We start from the raw sequence: 20,511 nt of genomic DNA, 5'->3' as shown, positions 1-20,511 counted from the left end.
ATTACTTTGTTCAGGTTCTACTTTTTTGGAAGAGATGCACAGATTGTAAATTTGAGAGCTGATACTGGTAGTGTTACCTAGACATACCTGAGAAATCAAGACCGAGACATTTAGGGATCCAGGCCGAGTCAAGACCAGTACAAAGGCAGGGTGAGACCGAGACAAGACCAAGAACATAAATATGAAGGAACAATCATCACATTGTGTGCAGCGAGCGTGTCACTTACTTAGACTGTAACACTGGGAAGGTTGCAGCCGTAACCGGGGGATACAAATCTAATTATGAATTGATTTAAATGTTACACCTCAGAAATAGAAAATTACAAATAACATAAGATAATAAATCAGAGACAGCATCCAAATTTTACAATCCTGTGCATCATAGCATCACAACACACCGACATATATCACAATATGTGTGTAGCTCCATAGGGAATCGGTCACATACTCCTATGATCAATGAGACCCTTCATTACAATGCTTGTCAGTCTAGCGCCAATATATTCTAAGATCGATTTTGTGCAATACAACACTAGATACTGGTACTTGTTTTTTAAAATAACAATTTAGCTGGTTGCCAATTCCAATCGAATGCTCTTGCTTTGTTATTTATCATGTCTGTCAGTAACAACTTTGAATCATAAAAATGGGGGTCCTTGCACCTTGTGGCTGCTCGGGCCCCTGATGGTCAGACACATCAGAAAATAAATAAAGATAATTACCTTTGATAGTGTTTGGCTTCAGACGTGTTTGATCTCACACTGACTGACCTGCACTCGTAACCTGAGGACCACAGAACTTTTTATTTGCAATAGAGCAAACACACACACACACATACACACTAACCACATAAACAAACACACACAAACACATACACACCAGCCAATGCTGATGAAAGATTCATAGATTCATGTTGAAAAGATGATAGAGGCACATTCCCTTCTGCTCCACTTACCCCTGTGGACAAATTCTGCCCACCAACCAGCACAGATACACACACACACACACACACACACACACACACACACACACACACACACACACACACACACACACACACACACACACACACACACACACACATACACATACATGCACATGTTGGCACAAACACACACACACAGACACACCAACCATGGACCCGTTAAGAGGAAAGCGAGCCTCTGATGCACACAGCTGCGGGGTACTTACTCACCCTTAACCTTCCAAGACATTGGCACACAAACACACACATGCACACACACACACACACACACACACACACACACACACACACACACATCTTTGCTGTCAAGAGACTGATGTTGCAGACTGTTTTCTAGGCTGTCTGGTAGACTCTGTGAATGTGTGTTTACGAGAATGTCTTTATTTGTGAGTGCGTGAAACATCTTTATTTTTACTCTCCCCCTGTAGCAGAATACCCAGAAGAATAGAAGAAAACTAGTTTCGGTTGGGCGTGTCATCATCAGGGTCGAGTTATTGGCTAGAGGGCGAATAGAGGCAGTAAAAAATAATTTCATACTTTTCTATTATTATTTGTAATCAACCCTGCAGAGTTTCTGGTTTAGGACTTCTGGCCAGAATAAACAGGTAGTCTTGTTACTTTAACACATTTTTTGGGCCTAAAAAAAATTATATATGTTGTTCTTTTACCTTATGCTCCTGCTTTACTTGTATGCTTTCCACTTCATTTCTGGGGAAGTAAAACACTTTTTAGGCCACTACATTTATTTCACATGAAATTCATGTAATCCATCATCACAGTCCATCCACTGGTGGTTGAGATAATCTTTATTTTAACTGTATTTCAGTCTTTTCTTTCGAGCCAGTACAGTGTTAAAAATAAAAACTGTACACAATTTGAATTATTCCATCTTTCATTTGGCGTTTCATTTGGTGGCAAATGTACGTTTTATTTAACTAAAATATTCAATTATCACAATTATTGAAATTAATTCAATAAATCAATTAACCTGAATATCTCTGTGTCCCCTGACAGGTGAACATCTGAGGATGTGTCCCCAAGGTCCGACCTGCTGCACCAGCACCATGGAGGAGAACCTGGCCGGTCTGAGCGGCCGAGAGACCGAGGGACTGATTAGAGAGGCCGGCAGGTCGCTGCAGGCAGCCTTCAACGCTCTCCACAGGAGCTTTGACAGTAAGTACAGCGCATGTGTGTGTGTTTTTGTGTGTGTGTGTGTGTGTGTGTGTGTGTTTGCAGTATATGCTCATTACCGACTGATCTCAATACCAAAGCTTCAGCGCTGAAGCCCAGAGGAGTGTGACATTTGTACATTGAGTTTGTGAATTTGTGTTCGGTACAAGCTCCGACTGTGCTCTGCGCTCAATCCTGCAGCTTCAAAAGTGACGACGTATGTGTGAGAGTGTGGGTGTGTGTGTGTGTGTGTGTGTGTGTGTGTGTGTGTGTGTGTGTGCGAGTGTGTGAGGCAGGATGTGTTTGTGTCCTGTGCGTCAAGGGGACCCCTGACTGGGTGTTATAATGAGAGCGGAGTCAGCCAGACACAATGAAACGTGATAAGCCGATCCCCTGATCTCAAAGCGGCGCACACATACACACACACACACACACACACACACACACACACACACACACACACACACACACACATACACACACAAACAGAGGGGTGTCCCCCGAGGCAGTGGCTGGTTCAGCTAATGAGCAGTTGACCCACTGAGGAGCCGAGTCTGCAGATCACTGCACGTCAGAGAAAGAGAGGGATGGAGGGAGGAAGAAAAGGAAGACAGAATGAGAAGTGCCACAGCTAACATTTAGAAGATAAACAAACGTGGCAGAAGATAGAAATGTGTCATTAGTTGTGGGTTAAAAAACAAAAAGTTAAAAATAAATAGGAGGAGGAGGATGACGAGGAGGAGGAGGAGGAGGAGGATGACGAGGAGGAGGAGGAGAGGGGAAGTATTAGTTTGGAGGCAGCAGGCCACCTCAGTAGCATTAATGTGGCCGCCCATCTGGTTGTGGTTAGAACATGCTGGCACCGGTCCACATCCTTTGAAGCAGCAGACCAGTTTACTGCAGAGACAGCGAGCTGACTCCACTATTCTTTCCATTTGACCTCTCTATTGCCGAGTATCCATCTGGACTGCAAAGATAATTTCACAGAAACCTTAAGATATGCTAAATTAATGTTAAATACATGTGCTAATCAGCTGGAATGTAAAAAAAACAGTTAATCAGGGTATTCTCTGCAATTCCCATTGTTTCATTGATTAAGACAATTCTTATTCTTTATCATTAACTATAAATATGCATGTAGCGGTGTTCCTCTTTCAGCATTAGTAAATGTGACATTTTGGGAATCTCAGCTGGGTATTTGGATATTTCACATCATTATAAAAGCAATTGGTTAGAAAATGACTTGTGCATGTGTGAATATAGCATGGACTTTATACCAATAGTGCATTTTGACCCAGCACCCAATTGGGAGAAAACCACCCAAAAGATTGTCCACATTGTCCAGGAATATGCGCCCTTTTTTTTCAGATATACTCGACATTCAAAGCCTATGTATATTCATACAGGCGATATTTTAAGATACTTTTTTTACATAGTTGTATTTTTGGACCTTTTTGCCTTTTGTGGATATGACGGCTGAAGAGAGACGGTGAACACCGGGAGGAGCGTTGGGGATAACATGCGGCATAGAGACGAGGTCGGATTTGAACCAACAGCCGCTGTGACTAGAGCTGTGACCTCTGTACATGGGGCGTGCGACCTAACCGCTAGGCTGTGGCACTTTAACAGCAGCACTGTAGTGTCCCTCAGCTGTCAGTTTTGGTTTTCATCGCACACATGAATGATACATTTGTCCAAAACACAAAGAGTAAAACAAGTTTTCCTCTTAGAAAATCGATGAAATGGCTGTGACCTAAACTGAGCAATAATGAAATATGACTTTGTTTCACTAGATCTCCATGAAATAAGACAGTTAATTTGTTGTTTCAGCTGGCTGTGTAAAAAGGCTAGACAAGGCTTTAATTGTTAAGTGTGAAAGATGAGCTCATGTTGAGAATTGTGTAGCCAAAGTGGCCAAAAACTGATTTTGTTATGAAATGCTACAGTTTAAAATAAAGTTCTTGTAACTCACAAAGGAGTTAAAACTCATCTATTCCGCCTTCTTGTTTAATTTGCCTCATGTCTCCTTCTTTTGTTCCCTTGTCTGTCTCCTCTTTCCTCCTCAGCTTATTTCACTGAGCTGCACAGCACTTCTGAGCGCTCCCTGCAGGAGGCGCTGTCTCCACTCGGCCCGCTGTACTCCCAGAACACTCGACTTTATGGAGATCTCTACAACGACCTGAAACAGTACTACAGGGGCTCTGCCCTCAACCTGGATGAAACCCTGACTGAGTTCTGGTCCCGCCTCTTTGAGCGTACCTTTAAAACCACAGCTCCATCAGATGTGAGTAAAAGCTTTTTAGAGTTTTAACAATGAAAGACTGGTGTGCAGAGTGATGTAAATCACAATCTTATAAATCTTGGAGAGTCAGAAAGCAGAACACCATTTGGATTGAAGTTTGACGATACTGATAGACTCTATATAAGAAATGGACGTAGCCACCCATTGGCTTTTGACTTCCTCCTTTAAATTGAAGGTTTGGCATATTTAGTCGTACAATCTCAGTTTTTTGTCAATAGAAGTGACCAAATATGGATGAGAGGGCGGGGCTGGAGAGGAGCAGAAGTGTTTGCAAACACTAAGTTGTCAGCCTACACTACTGTTAGCTTTCAGTAACTGAGATTTTGACTGGGAAAATTTTGCCACATGTAAGCTTCGAACATTACGTTCTGTAATCAAACCCTAACTGAATACTGAACATGGCATTTTTCCAGTCGTCTTGGTAATAACTTGTCAGTCACAAGGTAGCCACACCAAAACAAACACTGTCTTGGCATTTATTTGCACATGCACATCATGCTGTTTTTACAAAAACCTGATATGTCTGTATACTTTATATTTGGCTGTACTACAGTTTAAGAATTTTGTGAACTCATTCCCCTGAAATATTCAGCTGCTGCCTGAACTGTCCCTCCTCAGGAAGCGTTTCTGGCTCGTAACTCTTACACAATGTGACAACCATTTTTAGACGCATCACTTTTGGCACTTTTTTTTGTATCTATTAATGTTCTTAAATGCAAAAACCAGAGTTGATGTTTCATTTTTCTCTCTTTTGGGGAGTCGTTTTCTTTTATTAGAGAGGTAAGCTAAAAAAGAAACAGGAAACGTGGGGAAGTGAGAGTGATGTGTGTGAGGCCAGGAGTCGAACCAGCAACCAGTTGGTCAAGGACCGACTCTGTTTTAGGAGCCCCTTCAAAAAAAGTTGAGCCAAACCAGTGCTCAAGAAGAAGCGCTTTAAAGCTCTTATCCAATGAAATACCTGTGTTTGGGTGGGGGTCCTGGCTTGGGGTTCTTGTTGCATATTGACCCTAGCTCTCCATCTCTGACAAAAATTGCGAAAATTACCAAAAATGAGCTCAGTTGGAGGAGCAGGTACTCCATGTAAAGAGGCTCCACGCTGCTTCAGACTGGTCGCTCATCCCCCACTCTCTCTCCAAACATTTGCTGTTTCTAAAGCTTTCTTATCCGGTAGAGACATATACAACATACCATTTATTAAATGATTTGTCCTCTGTCATCTTTGTCTTGCAGGTTAACATGTCAGAGGACTACCTTGAATGTGTTGCTAAGCAACAGGAGACGCTGCGGCCATTTGGAGATGTCCCCCGGGACATGAAGGTGAAGGTGATCCGGGCTTTTGTCACAGCCAGGTCGTTTGTCCAGGGGCTGGTCATCAGCGGAGAGGTGGTCAGGAAGGTCTCGCAGGTGAGAGTGTGTGTGTGTGTGTGTGTGTGTGTGTGTGTGTGTGTGTGTGTGTGTGTGTGTGTACATAAGTGGTACAGGTACAGGTAGACATGGACTGACATGATGAGCTGGTGTGAGAAAAACTGTGTGTTCGATTGCCAGTTTGTTTCTTGGTGATAAAAGATTGTGTCTATGTGTGTGTGTGTGTGTGTGTGTGTGTGTGTGTGTGTGTGTGTGTGTGTGTGTGTGCGTGCGTGCGTGTGTCTGGGCTGAGTCCCAGGAAAGCAGATCTGATGGATGGTCGTCACACCCTAACTGTCAGAGAAAATGTCTCCACCCTTAAAAATGAAAAACACAAAGATCTTAAAAAAAATGGAGCCTCTCACTCCTCCATCAGAACAAAGAGCTCATTTGGAGGGATGACAGCAACGTTGTCCATAATGTGTGTGATGATGTTTTTTCCGCTCTCAGTGCAGTTTTTCAACACTCAGACACCCCGAGTGTTTGATGTGACAGTTGGATTGGCTGTTGTTGGATGTTCGCCCAGCTTACATCATCAAAATAAGAACTTTTGAAAAAAAAAACTAATATTTCCTGATTCAATGCTTATAGATTGAATATGACAAGAGACGCACAATATTGGTTTTCTGTCTATATACTGATATTCTCCAAGTCATACTTGCTGACGCTGATAATGACTTTGCACATAATTGTTCTACCCTATTGCATCGAGTCTTTCATGAAGTCAAATCTCCAATCAATTTGTCTTCTCTTATTCTGATGACGCAGATATAAATGATGTAAAATGCAGCAACCTATCCACAGCAAACATTTTTTTTGACAAACAGTCATTTTGAAAACCTCAGCAGATACACAACTTTACCACAACACAGACTGTTTAGGGAACATCTGCTGCTGCAGTGGGCCAATCATAGGTCACACTAAATCTAACAATGACTGGTGCAATATTCTTTTTTTTTAGATCTGGGTTAAACAAAAAAAAAAGTATTTCATGCATAGACTCAAAGTGGACTGAACATACTTGGTTCTAGTTTATTATGGATGACACCTTCAAAGCTCCTGTGAGGAACTCTCAGTTCGTTACTCATCCTGCTTTCTTTTATCAGGAAAATGTTTCACTCATCAAGAAACCTTCCTGTCATTAAAAATAACTTTACTGAAATTACACATCTGTCTGCTGATGGCTTTGCTTACTTTTATAACTCATAAAGAGGCTTCTGCATTAACTTAATCTATTTCATAACCAACTAAAAACTCATCACAACACTCAGCTCTACCCATCAGTTAATAACAGATTTATTGGCTTACTTACACACCAGTTAAGCAGCTTTACAGACCTGACATAACCAGAGATATTAGATTTACCCTTTTGACATTATTCAAACATTCAGGAGTTATTGATTTAAAATCTCTGATATCTAGCATTTAATCTTTTCTGTGATTGTTATTAGTTTGTTTAGTGATTTTTTAAATGTTCTATTTCAAAATGTTTATTTTTCTCTTTGTTAAGATACTTTTGACGTCTTGTGTGTGGCACTTTGAAATACCTTGTTGCTGACTTCTATATACAGTATATTTTCTTACAAGGCAAGTTCTTTTTATGTCGCACATTTCAACACCAAGGCGATTCAAAGTGCTTCACACAAGACATCAAAAAGCATCATGACAGAGGAAAGAAAAGAAACATTAAAATAGAACATTAAAAAATCACTGAAATTATTAAATCTGAAAATATGTTCAAATAAAAATAATTCAAATGAAATTAATTGAATTAAATAAAGTAAAAATGTAAAAAGAGTTCAAAGTTACAGTGCAGAGTTAAAGTTTAAAATCTTATTGAAATTGTTTAATGAAAGGCAGCTGTGAACAGGTGAGTCTTCAACCTCGATTTAAAAGAGCTGAGAGTTTCAGCAGACCTGCAGTTTTCTGGGAGTTTGTTCCAGATATAGGTCCCAGGTATCCATTAGCTTCTACTCATTAGTTATAATCTGAGTAAATTCTAACTAACTACAGCGGTATAATAGTATGACAGAGACTTCAGGTCAAAACTTATTCCTCAAAGTTACATTAGTGACATTAGTGCAGATAAAGCATAGTACCAGTATATATTAGAGTGTAGTATAAAAAGAATGTATCCCTACACAATATAGTGCTGATGTCAAGAATGATTTATTAAATGATTCAAGCAACTTTAAAGACTCTTTGGGCTGATTTTCATGTTTGGACAAAACATCCAAATATCTAAAAGTCTAAAGCTAAAAGCTGAAAATAGTCTGTAGAATTGTACTTTTTTAATCGGGTGCATTCAGTGACTACCTGCCCTCAGTTTGGAGCTGGTTTTCAGTTTCCCTCCGTTACTTCTGTGCAGGTTTTGTGGTAAAAAAATAAAAAAAACTCCACTGTGGAACTGGACACCTTTTCATGACTTGCCTTCATAATCAGCGGCTGACTGCGTAACAGAAACCATGTACTGTATAAAGACTGACGGGGAGGGTCATCGTTGCTTTCTTTGTCAGGTTTAGTCCCTTAACATGTAGCAACACTGCCCTCTGCTGGTACTTTTATGTGACTTTTTGTACTCTGTTAAGCGTGGCCCTAACAAGAGGGCTTTCTCAAACCGAGAGAGGAGGATAAAAAGGCCATTTCAAGACATCAAGTTTTGCATTAAAAGAGGAGCTAGAGCATATATATTAAGAGTCATCATTCAGGAAACAACTCAACTAAAGGGAATGTCGTTCTCTCCCTTCTGTCCCTGAGGTTTGTGATGCTAACTGAGCGGTTGTACCTCCCCAGGTTTCTCTGAGTCCGGAGTGTGTGAAGGCCCTGATGAAGCTGGTTTACTGCCCTCACTGTCGGGGCATGGCCTCCGTCAAACTCTGCTCTGCCTACTGTTCCAACGTCATGAAGGGCTGCCTGGCCAACCAAGCTGACCTGGACCCAGAGTGGCAGAACCTCATCGGTAAAATTCAAACCATTAAGTAGAGCAACGTTAGTCGAAGATGGAAATGATCCGGAGTTTGTGATCAGACTGAATGGACGTGTGGAAAAGAAACAAGAACTCTTAAAACAAACTGCTTCTTATGGGGCATTTGGATGGATGTAAGGATACATGTTGCATTCAGACTGGTCAATTAAGTGAAGAACAGTCTGCCTTCATCCACAAGTTAGAAGCACACTTTGACCTGAAATCAAATGAGTTTAGTCAAAATAAATATGTAGTTATACTATGTATTTGTAGAACACATGTTACATTTCCCAAGATGACTAATGGAAGAGGGGAGTAACAATAAAATAAAACCGAGGTAAGGGAAAGAGGAACTTTTCAGCAACTTTTAAAGGATTTATTTACAAACTAATGAAAAAAGTACACCACAAAACAAGCTTCTTTCACAAAATACAATTTTGATTAACAAAGTCTCAAAGAAACTAATAATCCAGAATACATTAAGGAAACGCCCTCCTCCCACAGACAGTGTACACTTCTGGAAAATAGCACTCAGCAGAGTAGTCCAGTGACCCTGACTGCCCGCTCCCTCCTGCTCTTTATACTCTGCCCACTGACGGCAGAGTGGGCACAGGTGGGCTCGATCAGCTGCAGTGAGGCAAGGAGCAACACCTGCAAGGGAGCACACAAGAGAGAGAGAGAGAGAGGGAGAAAACGAAAAGAACACACACACACACACACACACACACACACACACACACACACACACACACACACACACACACACACACACATACGTAACACATACAGTATATCCAGCAAAGATTCATAATGCAAGAAAACTCTACGCACCATATCAAGAAGGGACGTAGAAGTGCAGTGAGTAGTGAAAAGATACATGTGAACAATTTAAGCTTTTATGAACAATTCACATGTTAGATGAATGAATCAGGCTGCTTTGCTGAGCTGCAAATCATGAAGTTTAGATTCAATTGTAAATACAGATGTAAATACAAAAACAAACAAGATGAAAAGGCTAAAATAAGTGTAAACACAAAAAAACAAGGATGCACTGAAGTCGATTCTTAACCACAATTATGTGATTATTTATATCCCTAGAATAGATTTTCAGTTGTATGCCTCATATTGTTAAAGAGCATGCTTAGTTTGAAATCTTTACATAGATTTTATGCCTAAAAAAAATATGATTTTGCACTGGGGTTTTGCTCGGAGTTTAAAATAATAAGTCTTCTTCTCTTCTGTTTCAGACACCATGATCCAGGTGGCCTCTAGTTTCAGCACAGAGCCCAGCCTGGATGTGGTCCTGTCCTCTATCCCTGCTCGGATCTATGAGGCCGTTCACTTCTTGCAGGAAAACATGGAAACAGTCACAGCAAAAGTAAGACGTCTCACTTTGTCTTCAGAGCTTCTTTTTTTTTTTTAGCACCAGTTAGATACCTTCATGTCTCCTACCCTGTATCTTTGTAATTACAGAAAGATGCACAGATGAAGTCATTGTCCCGGTGAAGCGATTACCTTACGTATTCCTGAGACACACCTCTGTGTGTTCATAGATTTAACTTCTCACTACTAACTTTTATTTTTTTATACATGTGGTAGTTTTATGGATGTATCCTTCGAATGAGTCGTGGCAGCGTTACTGAGCAGCTAGCCTCCAATAATATTTATACTGCTGTATAAATCAATGGCGTTTTATTGGACAGGCAGAAAGTGCAGCTATGAACAGTCTTGGCCTTGTTTTTAATGCCAACCAGTTCCATTTTTTTCCTTTGAATAAAATTAATGTTCAAGGTCAGTTAAAGTCCCTTTGCATTAACTTTAACATATAAATCAAGTTTTTGTATATATATATATATATATATATATATATGTATACTCTTATTATTGCCCATGCAGCGTCACATTTTGTAACACTATTATGAGTCTCTGGTGACATCTAGTGGAGGTTCTTGTTCTTACAAATGTTGAATACAGATTTACCAGTCCTTTCTAGTTTTGATGCGTTGATGTGTTTTACAAGAAAGTACATTCAAACAAAACCTATGAATAAATCTATAAAACCTCTGTGGCTGTGATAGAAACCTGTGAAGTGCTTAACAAAAACGTCACCCGAAAGACATAATGGTAAAATTAGACGTAAAGAATAAGAAATACGACCAAAAATGTGATTGTTTTTAAACTCCACAAATGAGAAAGTGCATAATTCTTGCAAAAACCTGATCTCACCTACTGTTTCTCCTGACTATATGTTCAGGTGTATCAGACATGTGGCACTCCAGGTGAGACAGGAACAGGAAGTCCCGCCCCTCACGAGCAGAAGAAGAAGAGCGGCTCCCTGACCGCATCCGAGTACAAACCCTCTCCAACCGCTGGACTCAGACTGGAGATGCAGGTGTGTTGATAAAAACAGATTTGACATGTATGTGCATGTTGTAAGTTGAGATATTATTCCAAGGCGATACAGGAAACAGAGAAAACTGTGGATATCTCTCTACATAAGCATTCATTTCTACATTGAAACACATCGGTTAACGTCTGATGACGACTCGGCCTAAAGGGGGAGAGAACCAAAGTTTTCAGGCCTTCAGGTGTAAACAGTGTTCAGCAGTGAAAGACTTCCTTCTCTGTGCGCTGCCACCGTTAACAGCCTGACTAGAAACTTGAGAATCAAGACATTAGATAGACTGGAGACATTTTATCCAAAGAGCGTATTGTTACCTGCACTTGTATGCAAATAGACATTAAAGCTGGATGGTCTCTAAATTTGCAAATTGGATCCAGGATGTGATTTCCTCCCGTGGGTTTGCCTCTTCAAACAGACTGTTTACCTGCGCACACAGTTTCCCGCTGAAACGCTTGTTGACAAAACTAATCCCAATACAAACCTGCACCTGATCCTGCACCTACAGATTCTGCATAAAAGGGCTTAAATCTGCAGGCGTGGGATTGGGATTAGTTTTGTTATGACTTACATAAAGGATTTTAACGGTTGACAGGATTTCTCTGGCGTGAGTGAGAGGAGAGGGAAAGGTTTTTGGGACGAAAAGATGGACTGATCTAAATCACATGAATGTTACATCGCAGGTTGTTTCACACGTTGCTTTTGAAGGCTTTCATCAATAGACGTAGGACTGACGCTCATTATGTCACGTCGACTGCAGCTTTTTCTGACGCTGTTAACGAGTTGAGAACACATTGAACATGATTTAAAAACCCATCATGTCTTGTTTTGGATTGTGTAGCCCCCAAAACTAGGATTGGAGATGTGACTCAGCTGTTGTTGTCTCCGTCCTCAGGTGTCAGATCTGTCCAGTAAGCTGAGGGAGATGAGGCAGTACTGGATCCAGCTGCCTGTGGCACTTTGCAGCAAGATGGCAGCAGGAGGCGGCGGACAGGACAAATGCTGGAACGGCATAACGAAATCCAGGTGAGCAAGAGAGCGGCGCCTTGCTGGTGTTGCTTTCGCGGACAATTAACAAGGTTGCCGTTAGCCTCATAGCATAATTGCCTAAGTCATATTTTAGGGTTTTCAGAAAAGAAGAAAAAAACACATTCCAAGTCATGTGACTCGAATCCACACCTCTGCAGTTCATAATTCCTACGATTGACTGAAAGTATATTTACTGTATCGAAAGTTGAAAGAAATCTGAACTAGCTTAGCAAATGAAATAAAGAGAAGAGCCGATGCTTCACTCGTGCTCGGCTGAGCTCTGTTTTTCATGGTGGCCGCCATCTTTGTATGTAGTGTCAAAAAGTCAAAAGAGATGACATAGGCAGATAGTGGTTTTGGAATGTAACAAGCATTCTGATAGGCCGAGGACACGGCCAGTAATGCACGGTGAATCAGCAGTGTAAGGAGAGTAGAGTTAGGCAGATATCAGAATTTGGCCAAAATATGACTTATGCAATGGTAAATGGACTTGAGCTTATAAAGTGCTTTTCGTATGCCTTCCGACTACTCAAAGTGCAACATGTCACACCCACCCATTCACACCCTGATGGTAGTGATCACTATGTAGTATCATCCATCAGAAGTAACTAATCCCATTCATACACCGCCACTGAAGCAGCGGGAGCAATTTGGGGTTAGGTGTCTTGCCCAAGGACACATCAGACATGTTGCTCAGCTGGGGATTGAACCCTTGGCCTTCTGGTTGAAAGGCGGCGACTCCACCAATTGGGCCACAGCCGCCCTCGCCACAGCCACAGCCGCTACGAGGCAAACGTTGTAATCTGAGCAAAAGTGCAGATGATTTTTAAAAACGTGTTTACCTCCAGTGGCCTTCAGGTGTTGTGTAGTCATGTTGTTGTTGTTTGACACTTTTTCCTTTTTTAATTATTCCAGCTTTTTGGGCTTCATGAGGGAGGACGCCTTTAGAGAGACAGAAAATGAGGGAGAGCAGGGGGGAGGAAACATTTACCGGACAGTGTCAGGATCAGGAGTCGAACTTGAAACTAGTGCGATGAGGAACGTAACCTCTTCACAGAGCGCCTGCTCCACCAACTGAGAAAAAGCAGCACCCCACCAAAATTTCATCATCACCTCAAGATTAACATATTTATTAGTTTGCAATCGAATGAGCTCCTAATTATGTTGCCATTCAGTAATACTATTTTTTTTTTTCCCCAGAATGCCTGTGTGTGTATTCATTCAAGGACTTTCAAGTCTTCGCCTGGTTGCAGGGGTGTTTTTCTGCTTTTCACCAAAGGCTCACAAGCCAAATTCAGGGCAGCAAAAAAAAGAAAAAAAGGCAGCCATTCAAATGTTTGGGGAACCTTTGAGTTTCCAAATCAACTAACATGCATGATTTTAGGCCGTGGTTGAATCACTTAAAATATGATAATGTTCCAGCAACCATTCAATCTTTTCTATCCTCCAACAAAAAAAACATGACTGTAGAGCTCTGAATAAAACACTTTCATGGTTTTCAGAGCAGTTTTTTTTTTTTTTTAAATTCATGCAGAAAGGAAACAAGATACGTTACACGCAGAAGACCTTCATTATCTGTGTGTGCTGTACAAGTCAATATACATGAGGAGACAATACATCCGAGTCAGCTAGCACCGGATAGGTACAGGCCTCTCGTTGCAGAGGGCCGTTTGTAGCCTTTGTGTCCAAACAAAAGAAGACATTTCAAAGCAGCTCTTCGTCGTCTGACAAACTGAAAACTCCTGCGTATGGTAATGTATTCCAAGGTGCTGACATTTCCTCTATGCACAGCGTTGCAGAAGCCCCTTGGAGATCCACATCCCTGCATCACAAGCATTCACGGCCACGCACTCACACAGCCTGAAGCTATGTGGAAATGGATTATAGAACAATTTGATGCCACATTCACATGTCGACATGTTTTCTCACCCTCCGCTCACACCCCACATGCTTTAAAGTAGTTGGATTACAGTGAACTGATGAGATTTGTGCTCAGCAGAACATTCAGAATACAGGACAGTCAAAAGGCATGAAGTATAGATTTATTCTGAGTGTGTGTGCATGTACGAGAGAGACGCGTGTGAGAAAGGCTGTGAAATATGGATGAACTGCTGACTGTGTGTGACAGATTAAGGAAATGTGAAATGTACGGAGGGCAGAAAGTGAATTAAAACCGTTTGAATCTCTGCAGCGACCTCTTGTGGATATCTTTGGAGCTCAATCGTTGTCACACACAAAATCACAGCTCTGATAAATTCTCTGATTTGATGCTGGAATATAAAGTGGAGTGTGGTCTTTAATAGGTTAATATGAACCTAAATCAGCTGCGACCCCTTTGGAAATGGTTATGACACACCACTCGGACCTCACTCCCTTAAAGACTCACGTGTTTCAGTGAGTGTTGTAGGTTCATGTGACACAGGACACAGGTTTTTATTTAATGTAATCACTCATTTTATTCACTCTGGCAAGTAATAGGGAAACACATCACAGCCACATCATGGGCGGCTATGGCTCAGTTGGTAGAGTCAGTTGTCTCTTAAGTGGAAAGTTGGGGGTTCAATCCCTGGCTTCTGCAGCCACATGTCCAAGCAAGACACTTAACCCCAAGTTGCTCCTGCTGCTTCATCAGTGGCATGTGCATGTGTGGGATAAGTTGCTTCTGATGGTCACTTTACACAGCAGCCTCTGCCATCAGTGTGTGAATGTGTAGGTGTGACCTGGGGTGTAAAAGCACTTTGAGTAGTCAGAAGACTAGAAAAGTGCCATACAAGCTGAAGCCCATTTACCATTTGCCAGTCAGGGTCCTCATAAGTGCAGACAAAACACACCTGTGTGTTTGTTTGTTTCTATCTGCTGACTGGGCACTGTCAGCACAAAATGCCACGTCTAATTTAAAAGATTGAGCACAGCTGTGGACACTCACAGAGTGAATGCATAACATGTGTTTTCAAGTCAACAAATGTGTTCCAATAGAACTGTGCTTTAAAAATGTTAACTCATTTCCTGGATCTACTCCTGTATACCAACATTGAAGAGTTACTTCAATATTGAGTGCATTAGGGGGGAAAAAACTGATTCAGATTTCTTGTAACAGCCAATAAAGTTGTTTCTGTTTTGATTGAATCCCTCTGTCGTCTCCTCTCTTCTCCAATAAGGTACCTTCCTGAGGTGATGGGGGATGGCTTGGCCAACCAGATCAACAACCCAGAGGTGGAGCTTGACATCACAAAGCCAGACATGATCATCCGGCAGCAGATCATGCAGCTGAAAATCATGAGCAACAGACTGAAGAACGCTCTGGAGGGGAACGATGTGGACTTCCAGGACGCAAGTGGGTCTCTTGATCTTGTTTTGTTACAAACTCATACATGCACAATGTGTACCACTTCATGAAGTAATTCCTTTGGTCAGGATTCGATCACAAATGGGACACATAACCCTAAACTCACGACTAATACACATGGTATCTATTCATGATGCCACAAATAAAGTATTAGCCTCATATGAACTAAGAAGTGGGACCTAAATGTGACATTATTCTTCTGATTTCTTAAACCTTTTTTTTTTTACATTCTTTATTTGTCCCAGTGGGGAAATTCTGGTTTTACTCTGTTATTTAGAAACTACTCACACACAGAGGCCCGAAATACACACATGCACAAACAGGTGTGTCTGTGGACATCCATTAATGGAGAGATGTCAGAGTGAGGGGCTGCAACACGAGGAGTCCTCCAGAGCTGTTGGGGGTTCGGTGCCTTGCTCAAGGATACTTTGGCCTCTCTAGCTACCAGACCAACTTCTATACTTTGGTCCGCACGGGGCCTTGAACCAGCTATTCTCTGGTTCCCAACTGCAAGTCCTTAAATACTGAGCTACTGCCCTTTTTAATTGTAAATATAATAAATGTTTTTATGTAGCATCTTTTATACAAGGTAATATGTTTGTAATGCAAATAATGAAGTAAAGAAGAAGAAGAAGAAGAAGCAAAACAGGCAAAATAACTAAAACATCTATTTAGTTTTAAACAAAACCTGCACCAAAGAGCAGGAACAGGAATAAACAATAACATATGTTAAAAAGTGAAAAAAACAAATTTGCAATGTTGATGAAACAGGCAAAGAGTTTGCATAAAACAGAGCTCAGTAGTTTGGGTGTAAAGTAAAAAAGAAAGGCGGTGCTTTTGGACTATTTAATTAAAAGTTTTGGTTTCTCTCTTACCACCTCCACAGGTGACGACATCAGCGGCTCAGGCAGCGGGATGTGCGCGGGTGGTCAGTGTACTCGGGGCAGACCGGGATTGTACGCTCTCTCGCCCGACAACAATCGAGTCCGAGCCACAGCAACGTCTCAAACCCGCCTCAGCGGCCTCCTACTCCTGCTCCCATTGGCCGTCCTGCTGCTTCAGCGATGATGGACCGCCATGACCTCCAATCAGACTCTGCAGTTTAGAGTTGAGACGTACTTTGGGACGAACAACAAGGGGTTTGGTTTTTCTGGGGGTGGGGGGGGGGACTGGAACTTTACTTTGCCAAAAAAAGAAAAGAAAAAAGACTTTTGAAGTGATGAATGAACATCCCCTTTGACCAAGAGCAGCAAACATTGACGGTGACGATGTTCTTCATTTTTCAGTTTTTATGTCGTAGTTTGAGTGTGGTTCAGTTTGTTGAGCTGGTTTCAATGGATGCTTGGATGAAGATGGTTGAAAGAAGACATGGATGAAGAAGAGGAAAAACATCAAGAAGGGGATGATGATGATGATCAGGATATTGATAAGGATCTATTGACACTCTTATCAGGTTCTCTAAGCTCAAGTTTCCAGTCAGGAGGAGGAAAAAAAGCTCATGAATCAAAGGTTTAGTTCTGAAATGTGGTGCGTTCAACAAGGCTTTTTTTAATTTCATTTCTTTTTCTCAAGTCGCGGATTGTCTACGTAAACGAAAAATGTGTACGTTGTAAATGTTTGTGTACATTAGCAAAAAGACTGGCGCCATACTGAGCCATGAATGTACAGTGTAATACTAATATCGGCAATGAATCGCCCCCATTCTCTGTGATGTAGTCGTCCAGATGTTTTTGGTGTGTGTTGGCATAAACAGTACGTTACAATCAGTAGGATTTGTTTAAAATGTTGCAGATGAATCATCACGCTCCTGATATGTTTGAGATGTTGTGATTGCCTCACTCTTATGGTTTACCCAGAGCTTGTCAAAAGACAAATCAACATGAATTGACAACTTTTTAATGAATCAAATCACCTCCTTTTTAAAAAAAAAAAAAAAAAAAAAGGAATAAGCATCTCATCAAGCGCAGAAAGGCAAAGCGGCTTCCTGAAGAACCCAGCGCTGAAGATTACCCTGACACTTTGGGGATGCAAAATCATGAAAAAACTCTCCACATGGAAAAAATGTCATGACGCAGTAATACTGGTGAGGAGTCCTTGTTGAACGCACACCTGCGTTAAGTCAGTGAAATGAAGGCTTAGATGCATCACAGAGGCGGATATACAGCAGGTCAAACCAAAGCACTTACTACACTGTACACTTTTTTTTTTTTTTACATTTTCTGACAGTAAACATTGCCTCAAGTCATTTTACATTTCTGGTTTAGGAAACACTTTATGTTGAAAGACAACAGATGTTCTCAGATGTTTTTGTGCATACAGTACAAGATGTTTGGATTCATTCGCCTGGTGAAATATCATCATCTCAGCATGCCTTTCTTTCAGTCTACTCTATGATACTGCTACAGACCAGAGTCCTGATTCACACAGGACTCCTGCACATACACACATTGACATAACAGGGTTGTGTATAAACGCTGATTTTTTTTTTTAATTCATCTGTGTATATAATCACACATTTCACTCATTAAACTCTGTTGATTGTTGCAGTGGAATCTTCATGTACTTTTTGATTCAGTTATTGGCATCCATATCTGAAGCTCTACATGTCGATGCAAGGGTTCACTCCATGGATTTATGCAAAAAGGTTATTTTGAATGTAACAGGGAGGTACAGTAACTAACTGAGGATATTGATTCAGAGAGAAACTGGTGTTAATGAGGAAGGGACGGACGATCTAAATGATGCTGTTTGAGTTGCAATGCAGCAACAGATTTTTTTTTTTAATGAAGTTTGGCTCATAATTAGGATTAAAAGTCAGGATGTCTATTGGGGCTTAAATTTTAAACATGTAAAGCTAAGCTAGATGAATGCTGATACAAGGGTGTGTTGGATGGTTCACCACTTACAAACTTGAATACGTCGGCAAATATTGCTTTGATTGCCATGACATTTGGTGGAGGTATTCACATTCCCAAGAGAATGACTCCTTGTGACTTTGATGATGATTTAACTTTTCCCTCAAATACCAGAATTAAATTGGCATTCCCCACAGGATGAATAATTCTACATTTGTCGATCATTTAACTTTTGTCCAGTGACAGAATACCTGCAGAACAGATGAGATTGTACTCACTTTTAGTGTTAGATAGATGGAGGATGGATGGATGGATAAATGCAAGCAATGATGATATCAAATCTGTTACCATGGAAACGTTTAGCTTAAAGCTCCTCTATGCTACAGTGCAGCCACACACAGTCCCCACTATTCCAGCCCTGGTTTGTTTTCGCAGCAGGACACTCAGAAATCATCTCAAGACAAAAAGTATTTTTCTCCTTTTTTTTTTTTTTTTACAGAAATACAAGTTACTAGATGCACCAGCGTGATAAATAAACAGAGCTCTTTATATCATGCAGTGACAGACCTCATGCATGGGGATAACAATCCTGCACCAGTCAGGGGGTTTCAAGTTAATGAATGATTTATTCTTCTGTTGCATACAGCTGGATGAAACAGAGCACAAGGCGCAAAGAGTCACTACAATTATTTTTGAACGATGCAGAAGTCACGTTTGATATCTCAAAGTTTGAATTTTATCTGTGGGTGTGTGTGACTGAGAGGGCCTGATCCGTACATCTGCCTGATGTCTTTTTTTTTTTTTTTTTTTTTTACATCCAATGTCTTGTTATTGTGAGTGATGTGGAAGTAAAGGGGAGAATAGGATCTAAATTTCACTGAGATGTGGGAGGACACATGTTGCGGCCTCAGTCTACCGCGCTGTCTGCGTCTAGACATGAAGAAGATTTATCGGAGCTCAGCACTCTTCCCGAGCTGTCTGTCCAAAATCAGAGTTTGCTCAACACTCTTGAGTCCCCCCCGGGTGAGACTTTCTACTGAACCTAAGCCCACACAACTTCTGCTGCACAAAAATAGGAGATGCAATTTTAAAGTTGTACAGTCATTTTAATGCTTATGAGGCAGGTTAGCCGGTTTATAATCAATTTCAGGGTTGAGTCATGAAACAGACTCATGGATGATGTGTTTTTCTATATAATTTGAAATGATTCAAACTGCTTTCTGATGAGACACATGTTCTCTCTCTTTGCCTTTAACCCACACAAAACCTGTCTTTAAGATACCATTATGTACAAGAGGCATTAGCCACTAAAGAGAGGTTATTCTTGGAGAGGTACACCTTATATAGTGTCCTAAAGAAAGTTGAAAAGTCATGTTGAGGGGGTGACAAAGGGGCTATCTGGGCTGGAGATCGTTGTGTTACAGCAGTTGTCTGTGTTGTCTTGTTGCTGAGCAGTACTTTGCCCTTTTTTTTTTCAGACAGCGTAAGAGTCTGAAAGCGGCAGGTGATGAAGAGAAAAGGACAGAAACTTCAAGAGTAAATTGATCCAAAGGCCATCAGGGACTGAAATGTATCTGACCTTTATTGTTCTGCAACACTGACTGCAGTCTTGATGCTGTGGCTGTCATTAAAACTTTTGCAATAGATTTGTTGCTAAAACAACTTTTTTAAGCACTGCCTGTTGAGTCATTGCTTCAGAACAAAGCCACCAAGGAAATACCACTCCAACCTATTCCCTCCTGATACCAATATCAATAGATGTTAGATTCTTATAGATTCTAGGATATAGGATACCATGCAATAGGAAACGATACACTTTATTGTCACATTGGGGACATTTGTCCGGGACTTAAGTGCTGCACACATTCAGCTGCCTACACAGTAGCATCAATAAATAGTCAAACAACAAAAAGGTACATGGTAATAAACAAGTGAAGGCAATAAAGACAGCAGGAGGAAAAGAGCTGTGGTCAGACAACTAAACTCATCCAACAACAATTACGGGAATTATGGGTAATTGTTTTTTTTTTTTCTTCTTCTAGTTGGTCAACACT

At 41.0% G+C, this 20,511-nt stretch overlaps 1 protein-coding gene across 1 annotated transcript in view; it reads left to right on the top strand.

Annotated features, from left to right (window-relative positions):
• The window catches only part of LOC132971054 (glypican-1-like), a 48,965-nt gene extending 30,819 nt beyond the window's left edge, over nt 1-18,146 (top strand). Inside the window, exons 2-10 of the mRNA XM_061034539.1 lie at nt 2,000-2,158; nt 4,222-4,439; nt 5,688-5,861; nt 8,655-8,820; nt 10,074-10,204; nt 11,081-11,218; nt 12,123-12,253; nt 15,415-15,590; nt 16,489-18,146. Of these exons, the coding sequence (XP_060890522.1) occupies nt 2,000-2,158; nt 4,222-4,439; nt 5,688-5,861; nt 8,655-8,820; nt 10,074-10,204; nt 11,081-11,218; nt 12,123-12,253; nt 15,415-15,590; nt 16,489-16,670 (1,475 nt within the window). The 3' untranslated portion in view covers nt 16,671-18,146. The remainder of the gene's footprint in view (nt 1-1,999; nt 2,159-4,221; nt 4,440-5,687; nt 5,862-8,654; nt 8,821-10,073; nt 10,205-11,080; nt 11,219-12,122; nt 12,254-15,414; nt 15,591-16,488) is intronic.
• The last annotated feature ends 2,365 nt before the right edge of the window (nt 18,147-20,511 follow it).

The sequence above is a fragment of the Labrus mixtus genome, chromosome 3 (assembly GCF_963584025.1).
Source record: "Labrus mixtus chromosome 3, fLabMix1.1, whole genome shotgun sequence".
NCBI classification, from domain to species: Eukaryota; Metazoa; Chordata; class Actinopteri; order Labriformes; family Labridae; genus Labrus; species Labrus mixtus.
Note: the sequence above shows the minus strand (reverse complement) of the source record. Positions and strands in the feature narration are given on the sequence as shown.